This window comes from Clinocottus analis, unplaced genomic scaffold (genome assembly GCF_023055335.1).
Source record: "Clinocottus analis isolate CAN_PGR_092001 unplaced genomic scaffold, fCliAna1.0.p SCAF_23, whole genome shotgun sequence".
Taxonomy (NCBI): Eukaryota; Metazoa; Chordata; class Actinopteri; order Perciformes; family Cottidae; genus Clinocottus; species Clinocottus analis.
Genome location: NW_027175965.1, coordinates 3,983,596 through 4,011,580, shown reverse-complemented (window position 1 = coordinate 4,011,580; position 27,985 = coordinate 3,983,596). Strand labels below are relative to the sequence as shown.

Here is a 27,985-nt window from a genome sequence, read left to right as displayed (position 1 = left end):
TCAGTGGGATTTAAACGTTGTGCACACACCCTGTGGTGGAGTGTGTGGGGGGGGTTCCTCGCTGCATGAAATGGAGTGGAACTGGCCTGTGTGGACGATCATGCAAAAAGATAGTGCTTACTTTGGTAACACTCAACGGCTCCTGATTCCCCCCCCCCCCCAATCTCCCACCCCTAGTTTGTGTTCATAAAGTGTGTGCTCTGTTGTATTGTCTCAGCTTCATCTCCCAATTTCGGTTCCCCGGGGCCGCCGTCCAACCCCCGTGCAAATTTCGTGACACACAAATCTTCTGCCAGACATCGCTCACGTTTGACTCGTCGGCTCCATCGACTCAAATTGAAAATAAAGTCGAGACGCTTTCGGAGAAGTCAGTGCAACAGCAGCATAAACCTGCTCTGACTATGAACTGCTCTGACAAACAGTCTTCTCATGAGGGGAAAAACATCTTTTTCTTTCTTTTTCTCTCTCTCTCTCTCTCTCTGAACAGTAACTCGCCTCATTAGGATTTGCCTTTTGTGTTATCACATTAAACCAATACGTCCCTTTTTTTTGTCTTCAGCATTTTTCTATATATCCTAAACATCAGATACGCAATAGATACATCATTTCAAGTTCAAAAGGAATTGAAAAAAACAAACATAATACACATTTACATATCTACAAGTATGCAGATGTCACATTGACCTTGTGATACACTCGTCCCGGTAAGGCATGCGGCGTGTGCTAAGGCCAAAACATTAACCTCAAGCCAGCGTTGGCTGACACAAGCGGCTTTGATATTGGCCGCTGACCAAGACAATAGATATGTATACACACACACACACACACACACACACACATACAGACACACAGGCGTTTACAATTCTGCCTCCGCATGATGGACACTTAGTAGTAACGCCATCGATACGTGTTTGATGTTCATTTATAAAATGCTTTAAAAATATAAAAACACGCTGAATGAAGTGTGTATTAGAGCATAAAAGGATTTATCGTCTCTTTCTGTGTGGTACCTACAGGAGAGGGAGAGATTACCCCTCCAGCACAGCCTACATTGTGAACCCGCAGAGTTTGATGCGCTCCACGTCATAATAAAGTCTTTGCTGAGGTCCACGCTGACGGTCTGCTTCCGCCGACAGCGTTCAGGGTTTTGCTGCCCTCGGGGAGAGAAAACGCAAAGGGATGCAAACAAAGCAAACTAAATCCTCAACGTGATCCTCAAAGTATGAAATGATCATTCATTTCTGCTCTGAAATTCAGAACTCCAGATCTTCTTCTCTAAAGCAGTTTCTGAAAAACATCTCCTCTTCCTCGGCGAGCGCCAACAGCCTCGGTCCCGACTCTTAGCGGCCGGCGGGTGCTCGTCACACAGTGGTGGACTTGTTGCTGCCGCTTAGAGGTACAGAGAGTCGCAGGGACTCGTCGTCGTCCTCCTCCTCCTCCTCCTCGTCTTCCTCATCCTCGTCCTCCTCGTCCTCGTCACTGTCGGTGTCCCCGAGGTTGGCGCGCAGTCTGATCCGCTCCCTGCATCTCTGCTGGGTGTCCAGGAGGCTCGGGCCCTTGACTCCATCTTCATCAGAAGACTGGTAAGACCCGTCGTGTCCCACGTAGTGATTGACGATGTGGATCCCATCAAAGGAGGGCTGATTGGTCAGGCCCCTCTGTCCTTTTAAGCAGCGCACCTGAGAGGGTAGGCACAACAAGTATTAAGAGCGTTAAATGTGTAACTTCTGAGAGAGAGAACATGGACGGGCTGATATGGCATGTACACACACACAATGGGTGGAATCTTTGGCAGTCCGTGATTTTCAAACAGAGTCACGGGCACAGACCGAGGGAGATGTCTTGTAACATGCACGCATCCATTCAACCACAAAGCAACAATGCCATTCATAAGATACGAGTCAGGTGCCAATACTACATACCAATTTACTTAGTGTACAGGTCCTGCAGCTAGCATACAAGAAATCATCATCCTGCATGAACAGGAAATGAAGTGCACCAAGACATGTTTTTTGTGAACACGCAGGTACTTTACACTGTTGCTAATTTGTTAATTCTTTTGTGTATTACATGGATGTGACAGTAGACTCAACTGCACACCGACATCTTTGGAGATTCTCTTTTCCCAGTGTGAATGCACTGAAAACCGCCTGAGTGTGTCGTACGAATCTGGGACAAAGCTACGGGAAAATTGTTTCATGGGTGAGGGAAAGCTCCATCTGGGACTGGAGGGGAACGTTGGATGCCAACCCAACTTCTGTGTCAAACCAACAAGTTAGTCCTCATCCTGTCAGTATTTTTGCTCTATTCACGAGGCGTGAGCATCATCTTTAAGTGTTATGTCAAACTAAGGTTGCAAGTACCGCTTTCACCGACAAACCGTGCATAGGTGGGACTTAGACGGTGAGTCTTTTCTAACAGGATGTTTGTTTGGTTTTTACAAGTCAACAGACCAGAACCGAAGAGGACTTACTGGCTGGTTTGACGAATGGCACACCAGGTTGTCTTCCCCACCGCTGATTCAGAGCAGTTCACTGTCTCTTATCTAAACGTTTCCATGTAAGCATCCGACCCGAAAGGGGACTAAGGTGGCAGCTACACGATGGTCAGTGGAATGAATCGTGGCACGTCAGCGCCAACTCACCTGCGTCGGCCTGCCGCGCAGCAGCCAGACATGGAGGGAGAGACGCATTCAGAGCACAGTACACAAAACACAAACAATGCCTACGTTTAAAAAAATAAAAAATAAGAGGAAATTGTGATGAATCAACATCTGAGTGGCTGCAGTCAAAATTTCCAGCAATGTGATGCAGGTTTTAACTACATTTTGCAAGGGGGGTGGATGGCAGGACGTGAGCTCAGCACTTGACACTTTTGGGTTTGCTGGCTGCAGACGCTCGAGGTGGCATGATTCATAGCAGGTAAACCAAAACGACCACAAGGCAAAACCAAGCTGGGAAATGACTGCACTGACTTGATACAAACTGGTCAGCTTTAACCACAATCAGCAAATGCATCGGGCATTGATCCAAGTTCTATGAAAAAAAATAAATCTGAATGAAGATAACTAATCTGATTTTCCACTTTCCTGCATCACGAACAGTAAGGTGGTGAACATCTATTCACAATTGAATCTCCTCGAAACGTACATGAACATATACATGCACGTGTGTGTGTGTGTGTGTGTGTGTGTGTGTGTGTGTGTGTGTATCTATATATTACATATCTTAGCTCCACTCTGATCAGCAGGGTAAAACCCTCTTGAGGGAACATCTGTAGGCTTGACTGTGTCGGTATCTGCAAGAGGTGTGCATTGTCAACTCTACACAGGAAGTCTCTGGGTGTAGTTAACGCTTCTGCTAATCTGTTAGCCTCAAAAGAAAAAAAACACACACAACTGAGGGCAAAGCTGTGAAATCTTCTTGAACGCTCGATCAAAGAAGTGGAAGCAGCGAAATCTGAACCTGTACAGGGAAAATGAATAAATGAAGAAAACGGCAGTGCGATTACTAACGGACCCGTTGTGAAGTCTCACCTCGTCTTTTAGTTCTGCTATCTGGTCTTTGAGGTCGCGGATGTACTGGCTCGAGTCTGTGTGGTTCAGCTGGCCTTGGACCTTTCCTTCTTCTTTCTGTTAGTAGCGGAGACACATGGGGTTAAAAATAAATAAGATAAACATGGCTTTACTGAAATACTGAGGAAGGGGAAGATATGTTTCAGCGTCTGCTGAGCAAAGGGGTTCAACTGTGAACAAAATGATAGAAGCGGGGTTCATGTTGCAAATGACTGTACTAGGTGGACAAACACCTACAGGTACACAAAATACCACACAAAATGACAGATGTCAGACACACACACACACACACACACACACACACACACACACACACACACACACAGACAAAAACAGTGTCATATGTGCTCGATTTCCTCCTGGGGCCCTGGGGATGAGGCTGGTTGTTAGCTTTAGCAGTTAAACAGCCCATGTGATGTTTACCTTCCTCAGTGAAGACATCTGCAGGCATGGGAGACAAACACAAACGCTATTTCAAACCTCAATCACACCCTTGAACCTGCCAGTTTTTACAGTGACACCAGTTCAAACCACAGGCTGCAGCATGGCATCGCTGAGGCAAGAAGGAGAAAGAAAGAAAGGAAGGGGCACAGCAGGGGTAGAGAGGTGAGACCGAGGTTTCTCTGGCTGGCCAACACCCCAAAAATAAAGATGGGGAGGGCGAGGATTTGATTCCTGTGGTGGGGTTGAATATGGCACGTCCCAGTGAGCTTCTTCTTTTTCTACACGAGTGAGATTATTCCCAGAATCTGCTGTTTTTGAGGTTTGGTCGCTCCACAACACTGCACCAGTAAAGGCCGTTACTAAGACTTCCTTGTGTTCAGCTGTGTGCATCAACAGGTGTCAGGCTGTGGCCGGAGGGGAGGGTGAGGGGGACCAAACGTCTCACAGAAACGTCCCCCTCACGTTCCTGCACCCTCAAAGTCAGTCGAACTCTGGTAAGTTCTAACAGACGGTGGAATGGAGGGAAGGGGAAACAGGCTTATTGTGTATTGTGACACAAATTAATGACAAACATGTTGGGAAAGTGACTGTAGCTGTAGCTGGCGGCAGAGAACTGAGCAGCTGATATTCTGGCAAATCTTCTCAAAACATCGTTGGCATCACATACGAAAACAACAACAAACGAGAAGAAGCCCCCGCCCCCTTCCCGCTTCAGTTAGCACGCTCACAGCGCATACACTTTCTTAACATCTCTGTTGTTGTGGCAACAACGAACAGCTTATTATGAATCTGTAAAAAGACGTATGAGGGATGTGTGAAAATGTATGACGTAAATTTGATTTTGACTGAGATTAAACTTCCATGGAATCGATTGCTGCTCATTAAAAACCGGACATGATTTGTATAAAATTACCCTTCCAAGTGACGAATGTAGAGTTTTTAAATGCGTGTCATTTGTTTGCCTTTTCCCCCTTTTGCATATTTAATGTGTGAAATGAAGGATGGTTACATTCCTCCCCCCTCCACCCCCATCATTTGACAAGCGCAGGAGCAAACATGAGAATGTCCATTACGATCTAAAACATTTAAAATAAATCTATGAGCATGCCTGAGAAACCTCAAAATAAACCATGCATGTCACGTTGGGTAGAGCCTCGGCCTCGAGACGAGAAAACCACTTCCTATCCGCACAAAGGCCGCGGCGTTCGGCAGAGGTCGTGACTGATAGTGAAAGAGTCCTGCGCGTGAAGTTTTGCGGCGAATGGCTGTTTTCCATCGTTATTCGGTGGTTAGTATTCGTTTGCATCTCTTGATAAAAATCTCAGCGGGATTATCGGTGTTGCTGTTGAGCGCCGATAAGAAACAACCCGGTGATCTCTCGCATCGTTTAAGAAAGCGCCAGATATTCACCGCCGAGGTGAAGTCACGCCGTCTCTGCCGAGGGAGGCAAGGAACTGATTTGTTTCCCCCCCGCCCCCATTTATTTTCTTCTTTTTTTTTTAACCTTTTTTTGTAATTTAAGCAAGTTTTCACCCACAACTTTAGAGCGCAAGAAACCAAACCACAGACCAAGAAGCCAACGGTGATACCATGATTTTAGCTCAGGCTGAAATGGGCGTGTTTTCTAGTCACTGATCATACAAATGCAGATCAATACAAATAAAAGAAAGGGGAGTGGGGACATACATTAAATGTAAATGCTCTTGCGCACTATTTAGGGCCCATTTTGCGGATTCTAACGAGCATAAAGACGACAGTGGTGACTTTGGTGTGGGATGTTGATGCACCATCGCCTAGTAACAAAACCTCAGACCACACTGTGTGATTGTGTGTGTGCGCGCCTGTGAAGGGGGAAGTTTTTTTGTGTAGGTGTCATACTTATAGTCTTCAGGTTAGACTCTCTGAAACACCTTAAACTCAGGAATACTTTTACAAAAGCCTACTCCCCTCGTCACAAATATTTCCAATAGAGCCCCCCTATATCATTGCAGCTTCACTCTATCGTCATTTATTGTCCTTATACTCTCAACCATCTATTGACTGCTGATGTACTTCTTATAGATGTCAAAGAGGGCGACATAAAGAAGTGTTTCAACTGAAATATAAATCTGTGTGAGGAATAAATACAATTCATACTGCAAGTCCAGCAATAATGAGGATATTAATATTGTATTTCTTTGTCTTATCTATATACTGAGCCTTTCAGCGAAAGCAATCTAACACTAACTGAGAATCCCCACCTCACAAGTGTTGCTTTTTACAGCCTTCACACACAAGCATGTAAAACCACAGAAGGTGCAAAATAGAGAGGGCAGCCACAGAGAAGGGGCAGATGGGCAAAACAAACACACAATCTTCGTCTGCCTGTTGCTGCACAGCTCTACTGGTTTGCAGCTGCGTTGGGGCCTGAAAGCACTTTGGATGACTTTATCGGTCATCAATCAGAACTGGCGAATGTCGGTAGTGCAAGAACAGGCCTGTATTTGCTTTAGTCACCCTTGTTGTGTGTAGCGTTACATTTGTTTGGGGGTAAATAATACAGTTGTTTTCTTCACTCTTGCTTGTGGAGACTGTTTGTGTGTAAATCTGCCTAACTGCATTAAATGTCAGTATTTGAACTAAAAATGTCATCTAGGTTTTAAGTCCCAGTGAGACGTATCACGTGAGCAGCTCAAGTATGTATTGTGTTAAATATGTGCACAATATGACCAGCTATGTGATCTAAAAGGGGAGACAGTAGTTTTCTATTTATTCTCCACTTTAAGTTTTGGGAAGAATCAGTTTGAGGTTTGTTTTTACTAAAGTATACATCTGCAAAAAAAACTAAATAATTCTGTACCGAACTGTCTTATCCTACCATCTCCGGGTCTGCATGTCTGTGCCACTTCACAAATCTTTGACTGAATAAGCAACAGTCAATAACATGAAATAACTCGTCACCCAATCTGTTTGGGTGTGGTTTGATCAGATTTGATCAAAACCGGTGTTTCCTTGACAACATAAGCAAGCAACACCTCAACTGCTATCAGATTCAGATTATCTCCCCATTTCAATCGAGTGACGGTTCAGAATAAATCGAGTGACGTTGAATAACAACTTCAGTTCTAACATGTAGGGAAACATACTGAAAATAGCTCTGAAAATAAGCACATAATTAGTATACAACTATTTTTGGATGGGAGCTGATGAAATTCAAAACCTGAGGATACAGACAACCCTAACAAGGAGTGTATTGGGACTTTACCTGAATCTCAAGCTCTGAGATTTGTTGCTGCAGTTCGGCCATGGCGGCAATGTTGTCAGCTTCCCGCAGCCTCACTGCCATCACCTCTTCTTTACTCTGCAGAAGAAGAAGAAAACAAAAGAAGCAAAATTACGGTTTTGCTAAAGGAGGCATGAGTAGGGATGGGTATTGTTTTCTGTTTTTCCGATACCGGTGCTAAAACAATATTTTTAAAACGATACCATATCAGCACTGGGTTTCAGTACTCAACCCTAGACGTGAGGCTTGTTTAAAAACATGTATTGAACAACATTTTAGTTTTTTTTTCTTCTATTTTTGCATGACGTTTCTGAGAAATTGCAAGTGTCACTGAGAGCAGTTTAACAGAAATCTATCATCAGAAGTACATACTATCAGAAACTATCTGATTATGTAACACGATATCTCAAGTATTAAAAGATACATGTCTAAATCAAGTTCAAGAGAAAAGCAGACCTTTAACACGAAAAATAAAATATGTTATTTAAGTGTTGCGGATGAGCAGTTGCACCTTGCACTCAATCTCAGCTTGTCTCCGCTTGATCTCTTGCAGTTGCCCATGCAGGTCTTTATTTTGCACTGTCAGCGTTTGCACACACTCCTGGAGACAGCGACTCTCCTGCTCGGCCCGTCGCAGCTGGTTACTGTGAATCTGATTCTGTGGGAGCACAGGTTGTACATAAAACAATATTAAATATAGAATATTGTTACGTTCATAAACAATCAAATAAAGAGATATCTGAGATACAAAAGTAAATAATTGCTTGGATCACAGATGACTGCTGCCCCCTGAAGGAGACTGTGATAAAATACAGGTAGAGAAATAATTTCATTTACTGTTGATTCGAGAAGCTTTAGCTCCAGCTCATATACTTAACCATTCATGCTACAGCACACCTTTTAATTTCCTGTGGTTATTTGCATCATTTGCATGTGAAAAAGCAGGACAAAACGGTGCTCAAAAGCACGATTGAGCTTTATCGGGTTCATGTGGTTGAAGCCGGCGTGACCTCTGACCTGCGTCTCCAGCTCCAGCATCCTCTGCCGTGTCTCCCGCAGCTCTGCCTGGGCCTCGGCCTCACGCAGCCTCACGCTCATCAGCTCGTCCTGCAGCTCGCTCAAGGTGTTCTTCCTGGCGCTGTCCTTCCAGCGACCAGCGGTGCGTGCCAAGTGGCGCTGAGGAGAAGCGTTACGGTCCGTCACATTTTCCATTACTTATTAAACAGATACACTTTCCTTTTCCATTTCACTGACATGGACATTCTGCTCTTTAAAAAAAAAAAAAATGGCGGACAGAGATAAAGTATGCAAATTCGAGGCACCAAACTTTTCAGAGTTTTGTACGTAGATGTTCTCCATGTTTGAAAAACCTTTGTGTTTTGATCAAACTGTTTCTACATAACTAGTCAGGTCGTTATATGCTCCTCCCACATGTGTAGATGTGGATGAGACTCTCCTGATGACACTCCTATCCCTGTCTTAATGCCAATCGAACGGTTTCTGTCCCTCCAAACCCTGAAAAGGACTGTCATGTCCAGATTTTGTTGAATCATTAAATAATTTCTTTCATCTTGGCTTTGAGATTTCTTTTGTACTTTCGGTACTAATGTATCGACACTGCTCACCTGCCAGTGCTCTTCCAGGTCTCTGACTTGCTGCCTCAGCTCCTTTAGGCCGGTCAGAGCCTCCGCCTCTCTCAGCTTCACCCCGATTAGCTCCTCTTGAAGACGCGCCACATTAGTGTCATCCGGGAGCGACGTGTTCCTCTAAACAAGGTGCGGAACAAGGACACGTTGCAAAAGTGTGGCAGCGGGTGTACAGTGGTACGGCCGGGTCGCGTGATGCAATACCATTGTATGTTTGCGAACTATATATGCAGTTCATTGCGTATGGGAGCAACACACCTTTTCAATATCCAGGATCTTGTCCTGCATCTCCTTGAGAGCGCACTGAGACTCCGCCTCCTTCAGCCGGGCCTGCACCAGCTCTCGCTCCAGCTGCAGCACGGACTCCTCAGAGTACCGAGGGGCTCCCTTCTATAACAGGACATGTGCGTGAGCACGGACAGCAAGGCAGAGCTACCAATGTTGATGCCAAAGTGTCCCCCAATATTGGCATTTAATAAAGAGCTAAATATTCAACATCTAGTAAACCAGGGTTCCAAAATAAGTCCAGTTTGTGAGATATGTTCAGCTGATAATATATAAATTCTAGCACTGGACAATCATTTTTTATGACCATTTACAGATTTCCCGTGGTATTGTGATGTGATTAAATCATATAGCGTGATACACAATTAGTCTAGTATTTAATTCCCCACAGGATTGTGCAAAAAAAGACTTTAACATCGAGATACTTCACAAACTACTTTTTGGCCGTATCACCCAGCCCTTCTATACTCTTCTGGAAGAAAACACAACTTCACTCTCCATTGCAAAGAATTGTACCGTAACTGCACAGGACACCAAGCATTTTCCCTTTCACATACATAATTCATGACTGCTCATTGAGGAGCTACATGGAAAATTATGTAAAACATTGTAACGCTTTGCACATTATCGTCCAGAATACAGCCATCAATAATTAAGAGTGCTCGGTCGATGGATATGCAACGAGAGGATTCTGTGAGCAGGATGCCACGTGTGAAATCTACCAGCCGGTGAGACAACTGCTTACATATTCATGACTGCATTTATGAGAATGCAGTCAGACAGTAAGGTGTCTGAACTGTGTCGTACTCCGTGTCACAATTTGAATTCATGCATGCCAAAACAGATCATTACCCAGAGCCCATGTGCAAACGTGAGAAAAGCCCTGCTCTGCCACGGCTACGGATTTTGTTGCTCGGCATTACGCGGCAACAGGGCGGGCAACCGTGACACATCTGAACTGTGGTGAAACCCTTGTTAGTGACATTTTTTTCTTCTTCTTTTACAGACCCCGGTGTCGAGCACAACACACCATCTTGAAATGGTAGGCCTGACCTTTCGGCACACAACTCAAACTGATCTAGCGTAACGACTAGTCACAGACCTGGCGGGTCCCGAGCCAGTGCAACCTGCCAGCTGGGGACGCGGTAGCCCTCCTTACCACTTGCAGCTGGAGCTGCCTGCCGGTTGTCTTGGCCGGCTCCAGCAGAGCACCGGCCTCTTCGCTCTGCTGTTTGACTGTGGCCAGCTCCCGCTTGACCAGGTACAGCTCCTCTGCCTCCTGAGCGCGAGTCACTTGTCCCTTAACATAACCAACCGAGGAGGAGTGGCGTGAGCACGACAAGAAGTGGGAAAACGAGCGGGCGGAATGGATGGGCGAATCAGAGGAGAAGATGAGGGATTGGATTTCCTAAAGGACATGCTTATTCTAGCAACGTGTGATTTATAAATACCAACATTTTCTGACATTCCACAATGTGCTATTTCATGCACTTATTCAACAATCTGCTTCAATTCTTAACTCAGAGAATCATTAGCGTTCATTCGTTTCTGCATTATCACTGCGTCCTTTATTGTACTAATCATGAGCATGCAATGCTAACAGATAGATAGAGAGAGAGAGAGAGAGAAGGAAGAAGGAAGTTGCAACATGACTAATGGAGAAAAGAGAAAACGAGGAATATACCTGGATCAATCTATCTGCCAAGGAAGCACTTTCCTACAAAACAGAAATATCAGCAAGAGACAGAAAGAGGGAGACAATCCAGAGGACAGTTTAAAGCACACAACATCAAAAGAACAATTAATTGTTTAAGAGAAGAAACACAATGTTCATTTCCCATCCAGAAATATATCTGTTTACAGACTGGAGAACCCTTGTTTACAATCGGGGATAGAAAAGGAACATTGCGTGCAGGTGTGTTGAAAAAGGTGCAAATAAGTGAAGGCAGTGCAGATAACAGTGACAAGTTTTCAGACAGGAAGAAGGTAATAGTGACTAGAGAGTGAAGTCGGTGCAACACAGCAGCACAATAACAGTGTTAAGGAGCTACGTGTTGTAAGCTGTGAACTTCGATGTGGTCCATCTAAACGTTTGAGCAGCTGCGTTAGTAAAGAGTTGTTTTTTAAAAAAAAGGGCCCTGGGAGTTACTTGACAGAGATGCGTCAGAGAGCAGCAGCCCTGAGCTGACTGTAAGTAACAGACTCATTTGGACCGCATTGTTCCTCCCCGCAGGCAAACATGGCGTCACCCCTCCCTATCCATGGCAGGCCTCATGCATGCTGCCTTCACCAGCAGTAGCGCTCAAGAGACACAAAATAAAGTTGCGGAGCGATACTAAACAGCGCAACTCGGGCATGCAGTGCTTTGCGACGACTTGGACAGCATCAAGCCGCGGCCACATCCACGGTCCGAACGGGCTCGTTAAAAAAGCATCTGCCTCAGTTAGTGTCTGTTATTCCAGCCACAGAGACGGTCACCGAGACGCCAGGGCCGCGTCTGATTTCTGATTTATCTGCAAATCGGAAAATGCAGCATGCTGCACCAGCCAACCGGTGACGGTTTATCATGTAAATGGACTTTCGACTAACAGAGAGTCCAGTTAGTGAAAGACGAGACCACTTCATTAAGAAGAGAGATGCATGATGCAGGAGCCGACACAGCTTGATGGGGTTAATGTCGTGCGGACGAGCATCGTTATTCTGGTGACGGAGCACCTGTGACAGACACTGATGCACTCACCTTCTCCAGTGTGTCTATCCTCTGTTTCAGGAGCCGGTTCTCTGTCCGCAACCTCTGCAAAACCAGACATTGCAAAAGAATCACATGAAATAAAAAACAGTAGAGCCTTTAGAGCACTTCTTTTTAACAATCGATAACGTCCACGCACCTTTATTTCCACCTGCTCCTCCATTTCCTTAGTTTTGATTGTAGTGTATTCTTTCTCTAACCTGAAAAAATGTCACAGACGACAAGAAAATTAGCCATGGTCTTGTATAAAAATAAGTGCATGAGCAGACGGAGAGGTTGGTCGCTTACTTTTTCATCTTCTTGGCGTTGTATTTAACCTGATAAGCAGCCAGGATGACCTTATCCGGTCCGCTGTCCAGCTGGTGTGGGATGACCCGCTGGAAGTGCTAGAGCACAAGAAGGAAACAGGATAAGTGCCTCACACTTACATGGACACACTCACACACAAGCTACTTTTCAAACAACTAAGCAGCCTGATGTCTTAGCCAGACACCAAAGCACAACGGAAGTCAACATGTACACAGCAGGTACGGGTTGGGAAACCCGCAGCTATCGATTATCTGGGTGGGGTGGCAGTTCCTAGACCAGAAATCTGAGCTGGTTGAATCATGAGTTACATGGAGGTCACGGCTGATATACCTGTAACATTCCCTCCATGTCGAGCTGGATGAGTTCGGTCTGGTTCATCTGAAGGATGGCCAGTCCCACACGGAAAACTATCTCCAGACCCTGAAGAGAGAGAGATCAACAGTAATCACTAAGGAGTCATCTTTTTGAAGAAAAAAAAAAAAAAAACAATGTTCAATGTGAACCCTCTTTTAAAATGGGTTGAGGATTTAAATGTATTGCAACAGGTCTCGAGGGAGTAATGAAACAACTCACTGCGACCATAAAATGTGGAATGTAGTTTCAATTTTCTCCAACAGGTGGTGCTAACGCATAATCTTTCCATGACATTAGACTTCACGTAAACCAAAAATGTAGATAATGGAAGACATAGAAAGGTTAACCTTTCTAAGTGGAAACATTAGTCTTTAGTGCAAGGGTTTACAGTCACTTTTTTTAATTTCAAATCTGCATTTTAAAAACATTTTGTCTGAGGCTGTCAGCACTACAGCAGGATACCGTTCAACCGTTACGTCACCAGAGTACAATGTAAGCTAATTGAACAAAACAACAAAACATAGAAAGATAATGACTCCTTCTGGAACGATATATGCAAGCAGACAACAGGATATAGGTCAAACGGGTGATTGCTACTAAACCAGCCACAGCTCCTTTAATCTGACCTCACACATGAAGATGTCAAAGATCCTTGTGGCGACAGGCAGAGGGAAGGAGGTGAGGAAGATGGTGAGGAACCAGGAGGAGGCATACATGGACGTGTGAAAGCTCTGAGCCTGGAAATGCATGTGCAGCTCCGGGAGTTGTTCCTGCGAGGCAAAACAAAATATGAATATTAATTATAGGTAAATATTTTAGGTCATCTGCCCCTGTGGCATATAGATTTCCTTATTTTAGGAATTGCTAATTGCTTTAAAAAAATATATAATTCTTAAATTGTGGTAACGTGATGTATTACATATGTCTACTGACAGGGTTTATAATTCTAAAGCATTCAACATAGATTTTCAGAAGTGGCAGACAAAAACCTTAAGTGGCCATTAGAAATGAGTGACCTGCCACCGTGGCACTGAGCACTAAACAAAACTACTGTCATCATGACCGAGTACGAGGCGTCTACCTGGATCATGTACTCAAACTGGTACATGCAGAGTCCCAGCTCAGCCATGGTGGGTTTGAAGAGCTCTCGTAATCTGTAGTCTTGCATCAACTTCACAAACACGCAGAAAGCCTCTTCTTCTGGCATCTAGAAAGAAAAAATATGAGTGATAATGAAAACAACAGGATACGATCAAACCTCAGATTGGTCTGTTACTCACTGAAACATGGCAAACCGTTTGCTGGGAGCTGATGAATCAGTGTGTTTGTTTGTGTGCGTGTGGTGAAGACGGGGTCATTACCTGCATGAGCAGTAGTCCTACAATGAATGCACTCCCTTGACAATAGCCAACCTCACGGTCCACCAGAGAATATGCCTGAGGTAACAGATTAGCTTTGGATGAGTCTCAGTGATGCTGTACACACTTCATTATACTGTTCTCAGTTAAAACAAATACAAAATGGTTTTAACGTTAATATGACTTGCTGTTAAATACCTTCATTTGTAATCTCTGCACATGCTCATCAGTTTATCTGCATACAATCAGGTTCTTAAAAACACAAACAGTGACCTGCCTTCATGACGTTGAAGAGCACCTCCTGGCCCGAGCTGTCTTTCTCCTTGAAGAAGTCGTGTTCAGGGTAGGTGCGCGCGATGTCCCTGCGAATCAGCTTCTCGCAGGGCGACGTCATCTTCAGGAGTTCGGAGTACTGATCCTTGATGGGCATGTTCTGGGCGTTGCACAACAACTGCCACACTATCGCCCGAAAGTGGTGAGGAATCCCTCTTCTGACGAGATCCTGAAGAAATGGGAGGGGGGGGGGGGGGAGCACTTTGTGAAATCGACAATAATTGAGCAATTTTTTGGTTTAAAAGGCATTTACGAGGAATGTAAAAAGCATATTTTGGGGGGTTTGTTTTGTTCTTTTTTTTAACAGTGTGAGGGAGTAAGAAAAACACATCAGCTTCATGTGGGAAAAACAAACAGACACTTTCTGACAACAGGATACAGCCATGGGCATTTCAGCACAGTGTGCATCTCATAACAATACCATTTCCACCAGCAAATGCAATCTCGTCTGTTAGGCACTTTGTCGAGCAATCTGTTTCCATGTATTACTGCTGATACAATTTGATTAAGCAATTTCCTGTGCTGACAGGGAACACTGGTCTTTCCTGCTCGTGTGCGAGTGCGTGTGTGTGTGTGTGTGTGTGTGTGTGTGTGTGTGTGTGTGTGTGTGTGTGTGTGTGTGTGTGTGTGCGCGCGCGCGCGCATCTGGTCAGTCCAGGGTGCATCTGGAGCAGAGGTCCACCCACACGAGCTTTCAGCAGGGGATCCCTCTCGCCTCTCTGAGGCCAAACAAGACAAGCCAGGCTTTGTGCCGGAACAATGCAGCTTCTCATGTCTTCACTGTGTCGGACTAAAAGCTACTTTCTGACGCTCTCCACTACGTTAACCACCCCTTTGAATGTTCTCATCAATGCTCTTTGACAGGCTACATCTTCAATGATTTCAATGTTTCATGTTTTCCCACAACTCATATAGTGTATATGTAACGGAAATCACATCACAAACATCCCATTTCATTCACCGAATGAAAAACATTTCTCTTCAGCTGCCGTGGGTTTTGAAAACATGAACACATCAGGGTTTGTTTTTTTTGCTGACGAGTGCAGAAAAGCATTTTGCGCAACAGAGTCCGTCCATCTCTCTCTTTAAACCGAGGGGAAGAAAACATACATTTTGTGGAAGCCTCAGCACTTATGATTAACGCCCCAGTTAAGATGCAACCATCTGGTCATTACTACTTCTGTTAAATCACATAATAACACCCGTGCATGCTCACAGGTCCTGCCCAACACTTCCCCATTTACGCACGCAGTGCCTGGCAAGAAAAACAGAAACCCTGCCCATGCAGATGTTCCATCTCATTTGCATACGAGTAGTTTCATCAACAGGTTCATGCAACATCAACTCCAGGTCAACACTTTTTGTTTTTACACACAAACGGATTACAGAAAATGTGCTTTAATTTAGTCCGGCTATGAGAAAGGCACAATCATCGGTGATGATGACACAGTTTTAAGTGTCACCATGACTGCTGAGTTGTTGGGGTGTAATTCAAAGCTGGGCAATGAATGGACTAAAAGCCTGTTTCCCGTAAGGGCTTTATCCAGGAACGGTTTGCCGTGACCTTAATGACCTGGTCGCCGTTGCACTGAGCAGCTGTAAGTCAGAAAACTACAAGCTCCTTGCTGAGTCCCGGCCATAACATCTATTTGTTATCAGAATGTTGTCCAGCAAAGCACTGAACAGGGTTGTCGATTTTATTGCTCCATTGTTCTGCATGTGCAGTTTAAATCCAAAACTGCCATCAACAGCGAACGGGCATGGGTTTATCACAAGACCACAAGAGAGTAACCGTAGGAACAAGCGACCTAATATTAGCTGCAAATGTCAAGAACCAAAATAACAACTTCAAGCACAACACTACAGTGTCAAAGAGAACAAAGATAGCCTCGGGAATTATTTCTGAACCGAGTAAACACTTACAAAGATATGAACATTGTGGTATTCAGAGCCCGATACGAATGCCTGTGAAACATGTGTATCACAAGAGTGGCTAGAAAGTGTATCATGCAGCACAAGATAACATGCAAACAAAGGTTTCGATATTAAAAGTGCAAAACCGTAGCTTGATATGTGCTATCAAGATGTGCTACTTGCAGTTCTGCAAAAAAGTATGTTCCCCATATTTTTTACAGTATGAAGAGAGTAGTGGTGTAAAATACAATGTTTCTGTAGTGGGAACAATATTCCTTCATTGGATATTGGTCTATAGAAATACGTCACCCCTGAAATCTTAAATGAAGGTATTATAACAGAGAATCAAAATATGCTTCCCATATTCTTACAGATCTCTGATCCCTGTTTGCGATCAAAATTGATAAGAGTATACTATTGATTGTGGGATCAAGGAGGGATAAATTGTCAGACCATGCAATGCCGGTGCGTTGGCCTCAACATACGCTCAGCCTTTTGACGGGTGACATGCAAAGATGGGGGTGATTTAGCAGCTATGGATACATACAAATATTTATGTTGAAGCATTTTTATGCTGTCATGATCGAGTATGCCGACAAGTCGCCTCAGCCCTAATCTGCATCCAGGATATCAATGGAAAAATGTATTTGAGTCGACAGGTCAAATGTGTCTCAGTAAGCTCCTAAAGCAGTCGGGCGTCGGTAAGCTCTTAAGCAGGGCTGCGCTGTGACTCGTCTGTCGCCTCGCAGGCGGCCCTGAGCACCGGTCTCACCTTGAGCTGCTTCTCTTTCTTCTTGCGCACCTCCTCCCACTCGTTGACGATTCGCCCCCACAGGATCCACGAGTCCTCCTCCAGGTGCGAGAGGTTGGAGGAGGCAGAGGAGCTGGACACCAGGGAGGAGCCGCTGTTTCGCCTGGAGTCGTTCATGGAGCGCAGCGACTTGCTGTCCGTCTCCAGCAGCCTGTGGGGAAGGTGAGAGGCAGGACGGGCCGTTAGCGATGCGCACGGACGGAGCATGGATGTTTAATCAACAAGAAATGCTGGTTTTGCTTGTCTTGATGAACCAGTGTTTAAAATCAAAGTCGCCCACATTTCTAGGGCTAGTGCTAAAAATAAGAGACCTTATTTAAAAAGCCACTTAACCCTGATGCATTACGGCGTTGTGACACCGTCACTTGTAGAACTTTGAAACAGCAATCAACACTTTACGTACTTTTCTGAAGCCCTGTAAATCCTCTTATTCAGAATGTCACAAGAACTAGCAGTTTAATACTAACCTTAAAAACAACAAACACACATTGACCGCACAAAAATGGATAGTAAGCGCTTGTTGGTACTCGTTCAAATTCTACTTGTAACTGATTTAAGTGGCTTAAAAAAAAAAACTACAACAGGTTTGTTATGAAGGCAAGCAATAAATATTGGAGGTCAGTAAAATATTAATTTCAATCATGACAAACTCAAGCAATGTGTTTCTCAGCAGGATAATCTTGGACTGCATTACTCTTATCAGTTCAGTCTGAGTTACTGACAAGAGTGACCGAGTCAAGGATCAGTGTGCGGGGAAAAGAAGCTGGGTCGGCCAACCTGGACGCCGTAGGAATTTGTGACAGACACACAAAGGTTCAGACATCTGATCTCGGAAAAAAAAGAAGAAGCCTGGGCCTCCTGTGACGTCACTGATGGTGCTTCCAGAACGGCTATAGGGTTACAGCCCAATGTGGGTCGCGCAAAGTGGACAGCCAGAAAAGACCAGCGTTGTGTTCGTCTCTGACGGAGAGCTAAAAAGGTGAATAGAAAGAAACACCTTGCAGCCAGAATGTGGCAGGAATTTCCAGCCGTTTCAGTCCAGTCCGTCACAAACGCTCGTTACACCATGAACCTAAACAAACTTGCACCTCTGCTAATAATTCACCAGTAGTCAAACACAAGTCTGAAGCTTTACGAATACGAAATAGCAAAAACACCGCAGCAAATTAGTTGTCGAGCAATACTTTGCCGTGTTTAAAAATAAAGTTTTGAGAAAAACTTTGAGCTTGGGCGAAATGCCAAACATTCTTTTCCAGCATGTCGCCGTTACAATATCATGACTTTGATTTGCAGTTTATTACAGCAGGAGAACAAGCCTCCAAATAGTATTAGCCTTACCAAGATAAATTCATGGCGCACTCTTCATGCCTCTGTGGTTTCTAGGAATTTTGTAGTCTGAATTTTGTCGTCTGAGTCACAGATCGGAGCGGTCATCGATGGGACTTCCTCAACTGTGTGACGCCACTGATCGAACGCTCTGGGCCTTTTATCTGCTCTGCAGGGTACAAAGGCCTCGTCAAGCACACAAACACCCGGTAAGCCAGTGCAGGATGCACAGCAGTATCTGGAACATGCATATGAATACCAAAGTCCTCCCTCGTCTCGTCAACGCCACACAAGATTATAAGATCTAGCTCGTTTGTCAGGAGTCAGTGACAGACGATGCCGCGAGATCAATCGGAAGCGAAGCAGCAGCACAATGTGTCTTGTTGAAGGACCCCCCGCTGTGTGTTGGGATGTGTGTCAAAGGGCAGATGAACTACGAGCCCCAATCAACAACACAACTTCTATTTCCTAGATGGGATCTGTTTATGAGGGGAATTTAGGAGAAAATTAAACCAAAAAAACTCGTTGGTTTTGATCCCCCGTTATGAGGGGGCGGGGGCTTCCCAAAGTGTCTGTTGGCATTCTGGAGCGGTAGCTGCGGTGGGAGTACCGATGAGTCACCGACCTCTGCATTCAAACAAGAGCGCTGCTGTCTTCTTCGCTGGAGTTGACTGTGACCCAATCCCGAACTCTGGGCCGCGCGCTTGGTTTCCATGCTGACACGGGGTGCACCAGCCATGGGCGAGAGTGCCGGCGGAGGAAGAATTCACAAAGCTGCCAATGGAGGGGCGTTGCGTCACCCCCTCAACAGCACAATGAGCACGTCAGGGACGGCACCGAGGATACATCTTAACTTACAAAAGATTTTTACAGTTTAATGTGCGGCCATTGTTAACTATTACTGCAAATAATCAGATGTGTGCCCTTATATCTGTGGTAAGATACAGGTCAGAGTTTCACACACTATCAACAGGTTCTGCCTCTTGTTCTCAGAGGCAGCTTCTCTGACCTATCTGGTCAACTTGCAGCAGGAAAACGCAGGCAACAAGTAAAGCCTCTTTTTGTGACTAGGGGCACATGGAAAAAAAGTTGGGAAAACCCTGCCATGGATGACCAAGAAACATTGTGAATAAAGCAAACACGCGAGCACATCTGGCTCAGCATTACGCAGAGTTTAAATGCCAAGTAAGAAGAAAGGAAGCAGCAAAACGACCTCACTTCTTACAAATTTTTGTATGAGAATACAAATATCAAACCATGCTGCATACAATAGTCCAGAATACCCACAAGTAAATGAACTCAAATGTCCAAACCGATTTTCACCTCACTCTAACCTGCAAGTTGTGCATTCTACCACCTATATCTTACCTTTTATACATATTGTTGCAGGTACAGTTGAGAGACACACACGCTTGCGCACACAGACACACACACACACACACACACACACACACACACACACACACACACACACACACACACACACACACACGCACAAAGCTACACTCCGGTCCAGGTGAAACTGGGTGAAACACCTGGAAACCAGCAAATAACTCACGGCCAAAGTAATTCCAAAACAGACCCACGACTTTGCCTTTATGTGCGAGGAGCACACAATGGCGTAAGATTCCACCCAGGAAGACAAACTCCAAACTTTCTCAACAGACTATAAAGCTAAACACCCCAAAAAACTAATTCCGCCAGAACTTTACAAACTTAAGTTTTTTCTTTTTCTTTCTTCCAAACATATTTTACTCTCAAGTCAGCTAATTGGCAAGTCCCAACCTGCTCCGTCACTCTCCTGTAGGTACGTGTGCAGATATGATCAGGAGGGGGATGGTGGGCCGAATCATTCTACGACAGAGTTGTGCTTATATGCGTGTGTAAATGTATTTCTACAAAAAAAATTTAAAAACAAAGGTTCAAATACTGGCTTAAAAATGTGAATAAAAATGTAATGAAACATAAAAATATTTTTGTTTTAGGTCAAATATTTTATTTTCATGTCATAAAAATCCAAAATGTTATGTCCTGTGCCATCGGCTCGTTAAATTCTCACTCATTAGATGATGGCTGCCGCACAGAAGACACAATTCAACTTAACATTGCTAACGTTATAATTCACCCACGCCCAGCACTCATTGTCACAGAACAGAGCCTGAATGCATCATGATGTAACGTTCAGGAACCTTCGTTCAATTTTAACACCAGCTGGTTGTTTACAATGTATCATTATCAGGGATCGATGCACAGAAAGCATGAATGCTAATGTCCTGATCACATATTTTACTGGATAACTGTGAAACAACAATGCATTACACCTCTATTAAATATATATTTTAAGTTTGTAATTCATTATTTTGACTGGAAGCCCTTTATGTACATTACATTCATCGTCTGTCAAAAAATATGTTTCCCTTCACAATTAAGTTCAATATCTCGTCTAAACAACAAGAAATAAATCCACCACTTTTTATACATTAAGTGGAAATGGGCTTCCTGTACATTTGTAACAGAGATGCACCGATACCAATACTGACGACGAGTACTGACTTCATGTCCACACTACTACGTTTCCATTTTAAAACACATCTTTTGCTACGTTCACACTAAGCGTCCTCACTACTCTGGAGTTTTAGAGCACCGAAAACGGAGGAGTTCGGAAACACCTCAGAAGACGGATCCTTTTGAAAACTCCAGGGTTACGGTACGTTGACGGGAGTAAGCGGATAAGTTTGTAAACGATGACGTTAACACACGCGTTCGCTACTCGATGGGGTCTTAGCAGCCACGACGTGTCCTTCCCTGATTCGTCAACACTCCTATCACATGACCCTTTCCATGGAAGAAAACAAACATTCAGCGATTCATTTCAACAAAGTTCAAGAACTTCAAGCGGTACTTGCTTTGTCGTCTATACTAGCAGCTGCTTCCTGTGTACACACGCATGCCCAGTGTACGTGAATGGTCATGTGGTATGCGTTTTCAAAAGGTGTGGATGTAGCCTTAAAGCTAGTATCGGATAATAATAACAATTGAGTACATTCGTATTTGTTACATTTTAATTTGTAAAGTTGAGAATGCCATGTTGCAGTCTGAATCCCAGTCTATTTCACACCATGGGACATACAGACTCTTAAATAAATATGGGTGCGTGATTGGTACTCGGTATTGGTGACGAGGCTCAAAAACTTGGATCATTGCGTCCCTAATATGTATCATTTTAAACAACCCCAAAATACAGCTTGAATGATTGTCTGCCAATCAGCCAGCCAGTCTTCTCCATCTCTGTGGAACTAGTGACGCGGTATGAAACCCGTGGAGAGCTGTGCTCTGCCACGCAACCACAGCTCACAAACTGTTAGCTTGACGGGCCGGAGAAGCGTAAGAGAAGGACTGCTCACCTGTTCTGCTCCTCGAGCTTGGCGAGCAGCTGCACATCGTCCGGACTGAGCAGAGCCGGTGAGGCCGACGAGGCCGGCGAGAGGGCGGGCGAGGTCAGAGACGTAGAGGAGGTGGTGGCGGCGGTCTGCAGGGACGTGGGCGTGGCCACCTGGCTAGCCATCTGACTGACCGTGTGGGACACCGAGTTCTTCACCCATGAGAGAGTAGAACTCAGCTTACCAGCAACCTTGTCTGTCGCCACCTGCAGGGGATGGAGAGAAATTCAGAAATGACACCTCAGCAATAAAACTGTGGCTGTATTATTATTTTTTTTTAGGTGGTGGTGGGGTATTTTTGAATTTTACACCCGCTTCACAGGGCGGTCCAACCTAATTAAGACGTCTTAACTTCTCTCCGCGTCAGCTGGGTTTTGCTTACAATCAAACCAAATTGAAACATGTATTTAAACATAATATCTGACAGAACCATGAAAGAAAAGGTCCCACCATTCTTATCTTGCAGCTACTGAACATCACATCAGACACCTTTTCAGTGCTTCATTATTACTTTCGTTGGCGATGCACTGGTACAGATCCAGCAGTCTTGATTGTCTTGTTCCATTAAAACTGCTTAGCTTTCAACTTAGCGTTAGCAAAGTAACAGGTCACATCACCACCATATACAGGCCTGAAAGCATTTGGCCACGATGTTACAAGCCTACAGCCACAGTAATGACAAAAAGCACGACAAATTGTTGACAAATACAAGGATCGGCCCTCTGCAATCTCCTGTCCACATGAACAGAGACTACGGAAAGGATGTGAGTACATGATGCACAATAGTGACAGCTGAATGCAGGGAATCCTCTAGACATACCTGCTATCCAAAATCATTGGCGTTCAGCTGCTTACATACTCCATATTAAGAGAAAACCACGCATAGAAATAAAGAAAAACTCAATTAATTTGAAACGTCAGTCATAAGTTGCACCCAGGCGAAAATACACTGCTCAGACCTTCGGCCGGTCTAATGACGCCCTGCTCCGCAAGTCATATGCTGATCACACCGTCAGGAAGGGTCAAAGTGCTCCTTTAAAGATTATAGGACTTCCTTCAGTCTCCTGATTAAATCTTTGTACAATAGGAAGTGGACCTGTGTCAAGCAAAGAAGAAGAAAAAAGTTTTTTAAAAAAAGAAAAAGAAACTTTATCTGAAATTCCCCTCATACCTGATACATTTATAAAAAAAATTTAAAGCCTTTGGTTTTAACCCAACAGGAAGTCTGGATACTGCCACCAGGCTAAACATTTCATGCCTCTTACTCTGTATGAAATGAGTAATTTTCCTGTGAGTATTGGGCCTACAGAGGGCTGAAGACACAGCGGAGAAGAAGAGAGAAACAAAGGCGGGGGAGGAAAGGATTGTGGTAAATGTGGTGATAGAAGAGTGTTATAGTACAGACTGAGATTATCTTAGCTAAGGTTGTTTTTTTACCCTCCTGTACACAAACAGTGAGTGATTTTACTGTTACCACACAGAGAAGGACGTTTATTTAACAGCTGGTTATTGTTGTAGATGTAAATATAGAGTACTGTAGATCTGATTTTAACAGAACTATTTTTGGACGATGATGAAATTTGATAGACTGATAAGTGTGTGCAGGAATGAGCAACAGGACAAATTACTATACATTATTTCTTAAACCAAACAAGCTGCAGTTGACATGGTGTCCTTGTGACTCAATGGTGATGACACATAAGATAAACTTAGTGGAGTCCTCTCCTCACATATCTTGTCTGCAGCATCGTTGTGACCTATGGACTGCAATAAAGGTAAAAATGTCACAAGGAAAACCAGAGGAAATTTGAATAGCCTGTAGTGCAAATCCAAAGTTTAAAACATTGTAAATGATGCATCATAAAAGCTACTGTACATTACACATTCTAGGTGTTACCCATTCGGTGCCAAGTCCATTCAGAAACGGAGAGAAACAGGAAGCTGGTCCCCCAAACCTGAAGTGTTTTCATAACTACACCCTGTTCCTGAGCTTTCACTGTGGGTGGGGTTAGGGTATATTTACTGACCTTCATCGACACTATGTCATGACAGGCAGCTAAACTAACAGATCCACATCCTGGAGATCAAACAGGCTGGCTGCATTAAAGGAGCCTGGACAGATGATACCATGACGACAACTAGACCAGAGAAGGCAACACTCGCTTTGACTGAGGATATTAAGAGCAACAAAGATTTGTGGATTATGCATGTAGATTAATTTTATTACAAAAGAAAACTTCTTAATACATTGATTTCTTAATTTTATATCAATAATCAGTGGAAGACAAGGCCCTGAGTAGTGTTACCAATAAGTCATTGTATTGTATATTTTGTTGATAGAAAAATACGGAGCAAGCCAAGTTTCTCCCAATTTGATTTCTGAAAATGTTCCGTTCCAGTTTGACTAAGAAATCACATGATCTTGATCATTGTCTTACACATCAACTAGTACTATAATCAGACTAGTACTATAATCAGAGTAGTACTATAATTAGACTATTCAAATTGTGATTTATCCATACGACATCTGTCTAAGTCACTGTTCTAGCGACGGCTTTCAGGGTGTTTTTTTTGTCCATACAACCCAGTACATTGCTCCAACAAACAATAAACCAGCAATTCTGAAAACGCAGGTTGCATTTACTCGCTCAGACTGCCCTTAACAAAATGACAGAGCCAGAATACGTCATGGGTGTGTGCCGTGCTCTCTGACTCAGATGCCGATCAGCACATATTTCCATCTCAACAGCAAAACAATTACGGTACTTAAATGAATTAATGCATTGAGATTACAAAGAAACACTAGGTCTAAATTCACCTGCACAGCACAATGATTACAAGACATTAACTTTAAGAATATCCAAAAATGAATTACATTCTTTGTGTGAAAAGAATCAACAATGTTGGTATAATGGAACATTAATAAAAAAAAACGTGTTTCTGTTCACCCTATACCAATTCTATTTATTTATTTTGCCTCACTAAGCCAGGTTAGCACTGTGTCTGTAATCTCTCTCTTTGAAAGCAAAAACGAAAATGTAAGGACATGAGGTTTCTACACGAACTGATTCACAACTAACTGTGGAGAGAAAAGATGAGCGATGCGGAGGTAAGACATGGACCGTGCCTAGTTTATGTGTGCTCTCATTAGGTCTGATTAACGATGTACCTCATGAATGAACCATATTAATTGATTTCCTTATTCATGAAACCTTAGGGGGATGGGAAAAAATCCTTATTGTATTTTTTTTTTACTTTAAAGCAGAATAAAAATGAACAGAAAACTGAATTCAGGGACCACAATTTGAGCAGCCCAAACATCTATTTAGCCAGGAGGACGGGGGAGGCCGTGCTTTGAGAGACTTCCAGGTGGCAACACATTCTTTCTAGCAAGCCCAGCAAACTGAAGCAAGGCTTCCCTATAAATCCTGGATACAGGAGATTGTTCCTGCTTTTGTTGGCCAAAGAACTCAAAAGGGCTGTCGAGACGCAGCGCGCATAGCTAATGAAACGCACAGCAAGGCCGGAAGAAAACCTCGGCGAGAACAACTTCAAGACGATTGGGGAACTGAGAAAGACCAACAGCAGAACAGAGAAGCGTTTCCTTTTGCCCAATTCAAAATGCACGGCACCCGACAGTCAGCTCCCAGCCTGTGAGAACCAAGGCTAAAAGGGACTGTTGCAAACTCTTTCGCCACGAAAAATGTAAACGTCTATTCACTGGGGGTTTTTTTATGTCGTCATCTGAGGGGCCTTTTCTCACGTTTACTTCTCTTTCATCGCTTGCCACTTCTAGGCAGGGAAGAGGAACAAAAATTGTCTGGCCCAGCAGGAGAGAGCAGGGCTGTCTTCAAGGCAACATTTTGTCCATGTGCTGCGAGGGTAATAAAACACACAGGCAGCCATGGAGAAAGGCTATTCTTCATGAGGCTATTCTTCATGATGCAGCCACATAATGGGAGCGACAACCACCGGCTATTATTTTACACTTGGCCGGCAAAAGCAGCACTGCAAAAAGTAGTCTTATAGTAGTGCGAGCAGGGGAGTGATTTTTGATAAATAACACCCACATAATATCTAGTTTTGGCTAGTTTATTCTGTGGGAGTGACTGCTCGAGTCAATCTCACAACAGACTACTCCGCTGTTACATCAGTGACTGGCATTCGGTCTTCCACAGATGTGTGTGTTTATGTGTGGCATTACTTGAAAAACTCACTTCTTTCACTTTGCACTCACTTTGACAGATGCCACGTCTCCCAAAAGTCCCAAAATAACACAAATAAAATGTAGATACAAAGCAAACGACATACAGGCTTACGTGCACATCTTCTGCTCCATTCTTTGCCCCAAAAAGATGTACTAGAACTTCCTGGTGTAAAGCTTGTGGAGTTTTCTGCCGCAGCTACATGGACATCTCTTGACTTACAGGCACGACCAAAACAAGTGAGTGGGAGGTGTTAGTTACAGAAATGTTTGACTGTGACCTCCCAGGAAACTCAATTTACACCAATAGAAGTGTCACTATACATGATAAGCTCATTCCCTATGAGGGAATCCTGATAACAGAAGTACATTTAAAGGAAATACCCAAGGTTTTATTAGAAGGTTATCCTTTTGGCAAGAATACTTAAATTACCAGTGAACTGTTCTACTCCATCTCTTCTACCAGTTAGCTCTAGTCATAGATGGTGGAGCACAATGTGGTTTCACGCCTCTGAGCTTTTGAAAAAAGATGAGGTTTTAGGTGAGGAATCTAAAGTCAGTAAAACATTATTTATAATGAATGGAGGGTTGTGGTTGGACTTGCTCTACATATCAATAGCCCACATCCAATGTCCCCAGTTCGCAGATCAACATGCAGTGAGATGTACTGCAGTGTGAGAGATACACAATGTTCAAGTCATGCGCATCAAAAGACTTTTTCCTCAACAGCATCAGCGGGGACGTTTCCTTTACCACAACCTCATACTCGCATATATTTAAACCAGTAAAAAGTACTTTTTGTCGTTTTTAAAAAAGGTGTTAAACTAAATATCTGGCCACACAGCCGCGTTGTTGTTGTTATTATAACTTGCAAGTCACTTCTCTGCAGTCTGATTTAAAAATAACCTCTGCTGGGCATTTTTAAATCATGTTGCTTGAGCTACACACGATGCCCTTGCCCCCCCGCCCCTTCCCCTCCAAAAAAAATCCCCAACAACATTTGGTTTACAGGCAGTTTTAACAGAGGACACAGAGGAGAAGTCTGCTCCTTTTAAGGCTCGCTGGTGTTAGTGAGCTGAAATGGAGATCTGGCATCAAATGCAACAGTATGCGGTGTCTTTTCCTTACAGGAGGCTCCAACGTTGGCGAGCTCGTCGATGGTTACAGTAGTTTACAGTAGGTTTCTAGTACTTTACAGGAAGTTTACAGTAGTTTTACATCGGTATGTTAACGTGACCTTGCCGTACAGCGGTAGAGAAAAAAAAACTCATCCAACCGTAAATGATGGTTTATTTCCAGGCGATAGCTGGAGCCCTTCGCGAGCCAATTAATTAGCTAGTTTTGTTCCCCAAACTCGAACGCTCACAGTGGCGTGACTGGAAAACAGCGACAAAAGCTAATATTGCGACGAACATACAGCAAGAGTTGAGTCTTGACACAGTCTACTTTCTGGATGTAATGTCACACCGTTCACTTGGAGTTATACGGGGTAACTTCAAAGTCGTTTTACAAGTTAGTGTTCACTCCAGTACTTAGTCGGAGCCCGGAATGGAAAAAAGCAACAATAACCAAATTTTACCTTGACGCGTTTTCAACCAGCCGCAGCAAACGTCGTCTGCTTCCCATGCACCAAAGTATGATCCCACTGTTACGAGAAAAATACAGCTTTCCGACCACTTTACCAGGATGCATCAGCTATTTCTCCCACGTTAGCATCGCTAAGTTTCCACTTAAAAGCTAGCCTGTGTTGAGCGAGCTCGCTAGTTTCCATTGACTCTCCGGTCCAGCCCATGCAGCCGTATCATACGTGTACACAAACGTCTGCAGAGCTCGGACAGGCGGCGGCGGCCTACCAAATGTTTACATCGCACAGAGCATGCGCCCTGCACGCGAAACCGACACAGCACCGCCACCTAGTGTTTACGATGAGACACTGCACACCAGAGACCTTTAACTGGGCTGTTTATGTTCAGTCA

At 44.0% G+C, this 27,985-nt stretch overlaps 1 protein-coding gene across 3 annotated transcripts; it reads right to left on the bottom strand.

Moving 5' to 3' along the window:
- Positions 1-156: 156 nt before the first annotated feature.
- On the bottom strand, positions 157-27,823 carry evi5b (ecotropic viral integration site 5b). 3 transcript variants are annotated; one of them, XM_068590096.1, is made up of 20 exons: positions 27,589-27,823; positions 21,770-22,011; positions 17,001-17,190; positions 14,259-14,483; positions 13,985-14,059; positions 13,705-13,830; positions 13,250-13,393; positions 12,600-12,689; positions 12,249-12,346; positions 12,100-12,160; positions 11,952-12,005; positions 10,896-10,928; positions 10,371-10,511; positions 9,185-9,316; positions 8,906-9,046; positions 8,298-8,456; positions 7,792-7,938; positions 7,263-7,358; positions 3,536-3,631; positions 157-1,679 (listed from the first exon to the last, which is right to left on the bottom strand). In XM_068590096.1, the coding sequence occupies exons 2-20, from the start codon at positions 21,928-21,930 to the stop codon at positions 1,362-1,364; spliced, it is 2,487 nt and encodes an 828-aa protein (XP_068446197.1). In that variant the 5' UTR covers positions 21,931-22,011; positions 27,589-27,823; the 3' UTR covers positions 157-1,361. The 3 variants fall into 3 exon arrangements, with proteins under 3 accessions (XP_068446197.1, XP_068446198.1, XP_068446199.1); XM_068590097.1 differs by lacking the exons at positions 10,371-10,511; positions 10,896-10,928; XM_068590098.1 differs by lacking the exons at positions 10,371-10,511; positions 10,896-10,928 and having other exon boundaries at positions 9,185-9,313.
- Positions 27,824-27,985: the final 162 nt, after the last annotated feature.